This window comes from Fistularia commersonii, chromosome 22 (genome assembly GCF_037954325.1).
Source record: "Fistularia commersonii isolate RoL2024-O1a breed Wild chromosome 22, RoL_Fcom_v1.0, whole genome shotgun sequence".
NCBI lineage: Eukaryota > Metazoa > Chordata > Actinopteri > Syngnathiformes > Fistulariidae > Fistularia > Fistularia commersonii.
In genome coordinates, this window is record NC_141305.1 from 570,927 (window position 1) to 579,971 (window position 9,045).

At 53.9% G+C, this 9,045-nt stretch overlaps 2 protein-coding genes across 2 annotated transcripts; one reads left to right on the forward strand and one right to left on the reverse strand.

Annotated features, from left to right (window-relative positions):
- Positions 1-455: 455 nt before the first annotated feature.
- Positions 456-3,611, reverse strand: LOC147221203 (actin, non-muscle 6.2). The gene is made up of 9 exons (XM_086169925.1): positions 3,564-3,611; positions 2,575-2,699; positions 2,373-2,501; positions 2,189-2,299; positions 1,989-2,073; positions 1,756-1,917; positions 1,482-1,673; positions 1,038-1,219; positions 456-904 (listed from the first exon to the last, which is right to left on the reverse strand). The coding sequence occupies exons 2-9, from the start codon at positions 2,695-2,697 to the stop codon at positions 761-763; spliced, it is 1,128 nt and encodes a 375-aa protein (XP_086026051.1). The 5' UTR covers positions 2,698-2,699; positions 3,564-3,611; the 3' UTR covers positions 456-760.
- Positions 3,612-7,217: 3,606 nt separating this feature from the next.
- On the forward strand, positions 7,218-9,045 carry LOC147221204 (RING finger protein 223-like). Its single transcript, XM_086169908.1, has 2 exons — positions 7,218-7,910; positions 8,618-9,045. Exons 1-2 carry the CDS (start codon positions 7,483-7,485, stop codon positions 8,850-8,852), a joined length of 663 nt encoding a protein of 220 aa, XP_086026034.1. The 5' UTR covers positions 7,218-7,482; the 3' UTR covers positions 8,853-9,045.

The following is a 9,045-nucleotide window of genomic DNA, read 5'->3' on the forward strand; positions in this document are numbered from 1 at the left end:
TAACCTTTTGACCGAAGAAAAAACCCTGATATGGAGATTGTCAGACTTCTTCGAACCAAAGGCAAACTCCAGTGGAGAGACGGACCTGTGGAGGGCAACACCGGCCAGAGCCAATCGTTCACCGAAACCATTCACCTGAACATCCCGCCAATGAGGCAGAACCCTGGTGAGAGAACATGGGACCTTCTCACTGTGGCGAACTGTCCGTCAACCAGTGGAAATGCTCCTACCTGGAGATAAACATGAGGTGTTTGGGCAGCTTCTCCTCTGGTTCATCAAGGCACCAGTGTTCCCTGCAGCTCCTTCTCAGGATGTATTTACGGTAAACAAATCCCCCCCACTGCACAGGAAACACAGATAAACCCCCTCAGGCACGACAGAGTTCACATCTGACTGGACTCCACCAGGAGACCACAGGAGAAGCAGATGGCCAAGAAGGACAGAAGAGGCGGGAGTTTCTTGGGTCTCATACTTTTATTGCATCCTATCATAAGTCCTGCATCAACTCCAGAGTTGGATTAGATATTTTCCCCCTCATGCTTTGTGCAGAGGCAGGAGAGGAGCCCGTCCCGCTCACACCTGGCGTTTGATTGGCCGGAGGAGCAGGAAGCCCTCGGGATGGTGGACCATTTATTGCATGTGGTTGCAGAGAAGCTGCTCAGTAACACTGTTTGTGGAGCTAAATCTGAAGACTCGGGTTCAACTTTGTGTTGGATAATGAAAACCGTAAACAGTCCTTTTGGATTCTCTTTTGGAGCTTCTAGAAGCACTTGCGGTGGACGATGGACGGGCCGGACTCGTCGTACTCCTGCTTGCTGATCCACATCTGCTGGAAGGTGGAGAGGGAGGCCAGGATGGAGCCGCCGATCCAGACCGAGTACTTCCTCTCTGGAGGAGCGATGATCTGGGGAGGAAGCCGGGACAAAGCGGGTGAGTCTTAAGGGACGCGAGTCCGTAGGCGACCCGGGTTCTGTACGGAACCCTGAGCTCGGCCTGAACTTCTGGCTCTGGTCGGGTGGGAGAAGAGCACGCCGTACCTTGATCTTCATGGTGGGCGGGGCCAAGGCCGTGATCTCCTTCTGCATCCTGTCGGCGATGCCGGGGAACATGGTGGTTCCTCCGGACAGCACGGTGTTGGCGTACAGGTCCTTACGGATGTCCACGTCGCACTTCATGATGCTGTTGTAGGTGGTCTCGTGCACGCCGGCCGACTCCATTCCTGAAAGCGCCGGACAGAAGGCGGTCGGCGTTCATGAGGAACAACAGCAGATTTGAGAGGCCAAGAGAAGGAGGCTCGCTATTCGCCTGGGCGGCAACCTCGGTAGCACGTAGCTAGCATTAGCATCGCAGACACCGAGGAACAACCCAGACTGGTGTTCCGGAAGATGCGGTCACGTGACCCGCTGGCGTCGGTTCGAATTTGAACCGAGACTCGCGTCGGCATCTTCAAGCCCACGTTCCGGTTTCCGCTCTTTACTCACCGATGAAAGAAGGCTGGAAGAGCGACTCGGGGCAGCGGAAGCGCTCGTTGCCGATGGTGATGACCTGACCGTCGGGGAGCTCGTAGCTCTTCTCCAGGCTGGAGGAGGAGGCCGCCGTCTGCATCTCCTGCTCAAAGTCCAGGGCCACGTAGCTGAGTTTCTCCTTGATGTCGCGCACGATCTCGCGCTCGGCTGGACGTGGGAGAGCGCAGCGTCACCGGGAGCTTCCCGACCTCCGGCCGACGGCGGCGGCGCGGCCTGGAAAGAGACGTACCGGTGGTGGTGAAGCTGTAGCCCCTTTCGGTGAGGATCTTCATCAGGTAGTCCGTCAGGTCCCTGCCGGCCAGGTCCAGACGGAGGATGGCGTGAGGGAGAGCGTAGCCCTCGTAGATGGGCACGGTGTGGCTGACGCCGTCGCCGGAGTCCATCACGATTCCTGTCGGGAAAGACCGGCGTCAGTTTGCGGCCGGACGGCGTTTCCTCCCCGAGAAGCTCGGCGGGCCTCACCTGTGGTTCTGCCGGAGGCGTACAGCGACAGGACGGCCTGGATGGCCACGTACATGGCGGGGCAGTTGAAGGTCTCGAACATGATCTGAAAAGAGGCGAGGAGTCAGGACGGCCTCCCGGGTCCGAGGAGCGACGCGCCACGAACGTCGGCGCCCCTCCGCTCGGCGGCGCCCCCGTCCACCACGCCGGCGGGAAGTCACCTGGGTCATCTTCTCCCTGTTGGCCTTGGGGTTGAGCGGCGCCTCGGTCAGCAGGACGGGATGTTCCTCCGGAGCCACTCGGAGCTCGTTGTAGAAGGTGTGATGCCAGATCTGCAGGGCCACACGGACGTTAGCGGCGTAGAAGGCGGCGGCGGCGGAGCGGCGGCGCTCGGGAGAGTCTCACCTTCTCCATGTCGTCCCAGTTGGTGACGATGCCGTGCTCGATGGGGTACTTCAGGGTCAGGATGCCCCTCTTGCTCTGGGCCTCGTCTCCCACGTAGCTGTCCTTCTGCCCCATTCCCACCATCACGCCCTGACACACACCCACGCGCCGTCAGCAGGCGGGACGCCCGTCGGCGCCGGGCCGCCTCGGCGAGGGAACCTACCTGGTGTCTGGGCCGACCCACGATGGACGGGAAGACGGCGCGGGGGGCGTCGTCCCCGGCGAAACCGGCTTTGCACATGCCGGAGCCGTTGTCGACCACGAGGGCGGCGATCTCGTCATCCATGTCTGAGAAGAGAAGGAAGCGGTCGGAGAGGCGGCGGGAAGACGCTTCTGCTCGGAGAGCCGGAGCAAAGATGGACGGGGGTCTCCTTGGCCGCCCACTCCCCTGTGTGACATCACGGCCGCGCCTTATGACATCGCAGCCGCTGTGAGGTTTCCAAGCGGCTCGAGAAGAACAACCGACACCTCCCGTCCTCTCACGGCAACGCCGGCCGACTCCGCCCTCCAACGTAAGGGCCGAGGCCTGTATCGAGGGCGCCACAGGTTCGCCACCTCCCACAGGTGGTCGCCTGGCGACAGCAACGCCTCAGACTTCCAGGGTTAGATCCCCCAACCCTTCATCGTCAGCTGACGTAGATGTTCCTGAAGCCTCCTGACGTGGCCACAGGAGAAGCACCTCCATCTTCTCACAGCTGCTTCCAATTTATACTTTAAAACACTACCAGTTAAAGAGGAGGGTCCTCGTCTCTGAAGAGACCTTGAAGGCATCTGAAGCATCTGAAGCATGTTAAGTGTGTGTGTGTGTGTGTGTGTGTGTGTGTGTGTGTCTGCCCTTCCCTGCCCTCAGGATGTTACTGTCTTCCTGCTGTGTCGACCGTTTCAGTGCCTTCTATGAAGCTTCTTCTTCTTCTTCTTTGGGCTTTTCCCTTCGTCGCCACAGCGAATCAACTTTCTCCATCTAAGCCTGTTCTCTGTATCCTCCTCTGTCAGTGCCTTCTATGAAGCTAACATTGAAAATTAAAAAGAAAACCAGGAAAAAGGGGGTTCCAGATTCACCGACATCTTGGTGATCAACTGGCGGCTGGGTCGGCGGGGTCAGCGCGCGCGCGCACACACACACACACACACACCTGATGGGACGCCTCTTACCTGTGCAGCGTTCGGGTGTGGAGCTCGTCCAGGAATGAAGATCCCCGAGAAGAGGCGCGGGGTTGGAGACAAAGCCGATGACCTTAGAAGGTAAGGTGCTCCTGCGGGCCTTCTGATTGGTCCAGGTGTGCGGCTCAGGACGCCTCCTTCTGTCTCAGGACGTCAGTGATCCTCAGGATGTCCTACTCTTGTTTCATGGGTTCTGGAACACTGATTTTTAGACCTTCGAGGATTCATTCATGATATTTTCCTCCGGGACACGAGGAGCCCGCTGAGATGAAGGCCAGGATACGGGCAGAACCCGGCCAGACCGTGGTGCTTCCTGTGGAACCACTGAGTTCCCCAGCTTCTGGGTTCTCCTGCCTTGGTCCTCCCTGTGTGGAGTCTCCATGTCTGTGGACTCGACGAACGGATGGGTTCCGACAAATCGGGAACAGCGACGCGTCGGTACATTTGGCCTCTTTAACTTGAGCGGCACGGCTCTCGTAATCGCTCGTTGCTCTGACCAAGCTCTGCAGGCCCGAGCCTTCTGGGTGATGTAGTCCATCTACCTTTACCGGCGCTTCTTCTCTCGTCCTTGAACAGAAAAGCACTTTCTTTTCAAATGAATGCATTCAAAATCAACCCAAACAACAAATAAACATTTAGTTCATTTCTCAAACTTTCTCTTGCTCAATATCAAGTATTCCAAACCAAACTTAGATTATACTTCCATAAAGCAGAAACATACAATCACTTGTTGATTTTTCTTTTCTTTTTACTTTCCTCCCAGTTTAACCACCTTGCTGGGTCTGTGTTTCACTACTGGTGAACTTGCTATAGTTTCACCAAAGTGGCTTGTCTTCAGAAGGTCTGGTGGTCCTCATCACAGGTTGTGTTGTCCGCCCTGGTTGTTGTGCGTGGGTCTCTGAGCGGTTGCTGTGTAGATGGATGTTCATGCATCTTCTCCTTAAAGCTGCTCCACAGCGGGACACGCCGCTGCAGCTCGGCTGCCCGGAGAGAATCCTGGAAAAACATGAGAGGTGTGGATGCCGTGGACTCGTCCATGAAGAAATGGAGAACTTGTTGTGAGTGAGATACGGTGACGGAGAGCGTCGTCTGTGAGAAGGCGGGAGACATTTATAGGGATTTGGCGTTCGGAAGAGTCGTTCAAAGCCGGTCACGGACAGTTTGATGGTCTTAGAAAGAGGGGCGGCTTCACTCCGTCCATAAATGAAGCTTAGACATAAAGTGGAGCAAAGTGTGTGCGCTACATTTAGCAACACACTCTTGCATTAAGTGTGTAGCCAGTAAGTTAAGAACAGAGCACCAAATGAAAAACTACCCCAACCTCTTCCAACCATCTCCAAAGCCCATATGCTTAATAAAACCACTTTACCACTTTGCACAAACCACTTCATTTATTAATATTCTATTTTATTATGTATTACAACATAACAAAAATAGGGGAACAGATTAATAGCGTTTCAATTAGTTTCAAAGGGGACATTTTTGATTTGCTACATGAGGAAACCAGGTCACGAGCTCGGTCACAGAGGCAATGGAACTCAGGTGTTAGTCAAGCAGTTACTGTAACCATCAGCACAACCGGATATTTGCCAACAAACAACATCCCACAATTGGCGCAGGGCGTGGCATCCACGGCTCTGCTTGGTCTTTGGATCTTTATGTGACACATAGTTCATGACAAGCCTTAGTTTGGCTGATGTCTGTGTTCATTCATGGCCAAAACATGACTTTGCATGCCCTCCGTTCGCATTTTTCTTCCCCCAAATGTCCTTGTTGTATCTTATGTAACCTTTCCTTTCTCATTGCAGGGGTAAAGACAAACTTGTGGGTGCGGTTAATATGGAAAAGCAGAAGTGTTGCCATTCTTGCTTTTCCACTGTTGCAGAAGGTCTTTTGCTGAAGGACAGTTTTTTTGAGGATGAAAGTACGAAAGGTAGTGTGGAAATGCACGAGGCACATCGAGTCAGGCGTACAGATGGACGGTGATACTTGGATCGAAGAGCACGGCGCACGGTGGCGAAAGTCCGTTGCAGAAGGTCTCCACGCCTTCGCCACTAATCTGCAAAGGCCAAACGGCAGGTAGAGATGACGAAGAGTGGCCTCAGGAGGTGGATCCAAGCAGCGTCTCCATGCTCACATTAACGCTGGAAGTCCTGCGACTGCACAATAAAAGCACCAACCACCCCTTTCTCACTCTCTGCTGTCTCACTGCATGGATTTTGCTTGTCTGATTCCCAAAATCCTCAGCCTGAGTGACTCTTGATGACTTCCAGGAGTTCTGCACCTGAGGTTCTCCTCAAGTATAAGATGTCACGGCCAGAGAAAACTTTGTCCTGGCAGCCCTTCGTGGAGAATGCAGAGGCCGAAAAGCCGAGATGATTTTGTTAATCGGACAAATGACCAGTTATTTCAATAGATCTTGTGTTTGTAAAGATACCTCAACACATCTACATATTTCACTCGGTTTGCACAGGAGACTGATGTATTCTGAGACATCGAATCTTGAGAAAAAAGCACAAACAGAGTGAAAGAAATCTACAGCTTAAAAAACAAAGATAGTATATTAATATATTACGGTTTTTGATATTGGCAGATAGATAGGGTTCAAACCTGTTTGCATGCTAAGCATGGAATAGATCACATCTTTGTTAGAAATATATTATAATGATCAGATGTAATGATTGAAGTCAGATTCCACCTGTTTTTGATTCCTAAAAACAAATTAGATATTGCATCATATTAGTTTTCTTTCACATTTAAAATTGAATAAGAGTGAGGATTGAAGCTGTTCACCTGAGCCAGCTAAAAGGCTAAGAAGGCGGCTAGTTGATTTGGAAAGGGCGTCCACACTCTTAAAATTGCAATTTATTTAGATAGTTATATGATACCGTCATTCCATATTGGTTTAATAGGATTTATGACTATAATGCTGAGACGTTTCGAATACAAAAGACGAGGGCGTTCATTTCGCTAACAGGCTAGCATGCTATAAGCGATCGAGCTAGCGAAAATGGCGCTAGCTCGGCTAGATAAGCTAGCGCTGCTAGCGCTCGCTGCGAGCGGGACTTCGGCTCCCGTTAATCAGCGTCACTCGGTTCAGCTGCGTCCGCCTCAAAACCCTCAAGACACCGCCGGGGGTTTCATTTCAACCGATTCGTCGTTTTCTGCTTGTCACCGTCATCTCGGTGGATCTACACCGGGCAACCTTGAAGCAACTTGAAGCGGTAAGAGCTAACGAGGTGTCCCGACCGTCCGCCGTGCTTTGCTAAAAAGGCGGGGAGTCGTCCGGTCCCGGGGGTCTGCCCAGAACCGCGCTCCGGGAAATCGGCCGCCGTGAACGGCGATCCGTGGAACGGGCTCACCGGGGGAATTCGTCCCGGGTGTTTCTTCCGCAAAACGCAAATGAAAATGTCGCTGTACGTGTTCATCGGAACTTGGCTCGTCGGCAGGGGTTGTTTCTGCCACGCCGGGTTTGGACGCGCCGCCGCCGCGGGGTCCGCGGTGCACGGAGGGCCGGGGCGGGGCCGGAGGGGAGGGCCGGGGCCGGGCCGCAGGGGAGCTCTGTCCGGCACGGGAGAGGTGAGACGGCCGGAGCCGCTCCGGGGAGGCCGGGACTATTTTCCCGGAGCGACGAATGACGTCCTCAGTTTAATCATTTGTACTATGCTGGTTTGGAGTGAATATTCTGCTCCCACACACTCTTATGACTTTCAGGTAAATTCTTCTTTTTTTATGAATTCCCTTTTCAGTTAAACGTCTAACAGGTTACTGAACCCTGAGGAGCATCTTCATCCTTTGGTCCTCCATGAACGCTCATCATCCTCCATTCAGAGCAGCATCGTCCTCCAGTCCTACATGAACAATCTTCATCCTCCATTCAGAGCTCCACTGTCCTCCTCTGAAGCCAGACATGAATCTCTCCATAGCGTCCTCTCCTGGGACGCCCCGCTCGGTGACCGTCCTCCCTCCCGGCTCGGCCGTCCGTTCCCCAGCGGTCCCCCCGTGCCGGGTGCCGGTGGAGGTCCTGAGCCCTGAGGCGGCTCCCCCCGACCTGGAGTGCTCCGTCTGCTTCAGCCAGTTCAACAACGTCTTCCGCTGCCCTAAGATGCTGCTGTGCAAACACACCTTCTGCTTGGAGTGTCTCACCCGCATCAACGTGAAGTCGTCGGAGCCTTGCGCCGTGCGCTGCCCGATGTGCCGCCACCTCACCGCCCTGCCGCCGCTCGGCCCCCCCAAGCTGACCACCGACCCCCGCGTGCTGTCCCTTCTGCCCGCCGCCATGCAGAGGGTCTACAGCGTCCGCTTCCACCGCAGCAAGGGGAAGCTGCAAGTCAAGAGGTCAGACACGGTTTCCTCGTGAAGAGGGTTTGAGAACCTCTCCCTTGGCCTCGACGGCGCTGGCTATATTTGCACAAACGGTTCTTTAATGTGACGTTCTACTGCCGAACTAGAGCAGGTGTGTCAAACCCCAAAAGATGCCAGGTTTCAGGGGTGAATTGAACAGTAGGTACATTAACAATAGTTATTGATTTGTGGACGTAGTGCTAGATGATATGATGATGGTTGGTGTGAGAGAGGAGGATACAGAGAATAGGGGTGGATGAAGAAAGTTGATTAGCTGTGGCGACCCCTGAAGGGAAAAGCCAAAAGAAATAGTAGTACATTAACAATAGTTGATATGCTGTGATTTTTACTGGTCCTGCCCACTTGAGAATAGATATTCCTCCATGTGGCCCCTGAGCTTAAATGAATTTAACACCCCTGAATTAGAGGGATTTAATCTGAAAGTTACATGATTGATTTCAGAACATCTTCCTTCCCGTCAAACAGCTAACAAAGTCTTAACCTTTTTCTGGCTAGATGTCAGATTCCCTTCCAGCCTTTGTAAAATTCTTATCTCCAGCCCTTGGATAGAGGGTTTTGTAAAGGAACCTTCACGTCAGGCCGTGGACTGCCCCGACATTCGAACCCCGCTTTAATTCCATTCCATTAGTCATTTGGCAGACGCTTTTATCCAAAGCCACTTAATTCTTCTTGGTTTGAAGGTGCTTTGAAGGCCAGTGGCGATGGGGCCGCAGGTCGTCGGCGACCCGCTCCGTGGACGTGGGGCTCCCCAGCCCGCGGGGCGGCGGCGGAGGCGGCGAGGAGGCCGGGGCTCTGTGCTGGCTGACGTGGCGTCCGGCGTGCCGCGCCTTCCTGCTGACGACGGTGGTGGTGATGATGGTGCTGCTGTCGGCCGTCGTGGTCTTCCTCCTCGTCTTCCACGTGGACCAGAACTGACGGTCAGGAGTCGCTCCGAATCCAGGAACGCTTAATTCAGGAAAAACAATCTGAAACGATCCTCTTCCAGTGAAACTGAACATAAACCTAGAGGGCGATCAGATAAGTGTGTGTCCCTGACCTGGTCCTGAGGGCCGGAGACCCTGCAGGCCTGCGGAGGAACCGGATGGACGGAGCTTCGGAGGCTGTTTTT

Excerpts from the sequence above, each read along its gene's own strand:
- LOC147221203 (XM_086169925.1), bottom strand. The coding sequence starts at position 2,697 with ATGGATGACGAGATCGCCGCCCTCGTGGTCGACAACGGCTCCGGCATG. Across the intron at positions 1,918-1,988 it reads CGCCTCCGGCAGAACCACAG|GAATCGTGATGGACTCCGGC; the intron begins GTGAGGCCCGCC and ends CTTTCCCGACAG. Across the intron at positions 905-1,037 it reads CGCCCACCATGAAGATCAAG|ATCATCGCTCCTCCAGAGAG; the intron begins GTACGGCGTGCT and ends CTTCCTCCCCAG.
- LOC147221204 (XM_086169908.1), top strand. The coding sequence starts at position 7,483 with ATGAATCTCTCCATAGCGTCCTCTCCTGGGACGCCCCGCTCGGTGACC. Across the intron at positions 7,911-8,617 it reads GGGAAGCTGCAAGTCAAGAG|GTGCTTTGAAGGCCAGTGGC; the intron begins GTCAGACACGGT and ends CTTGGTTTGAAG.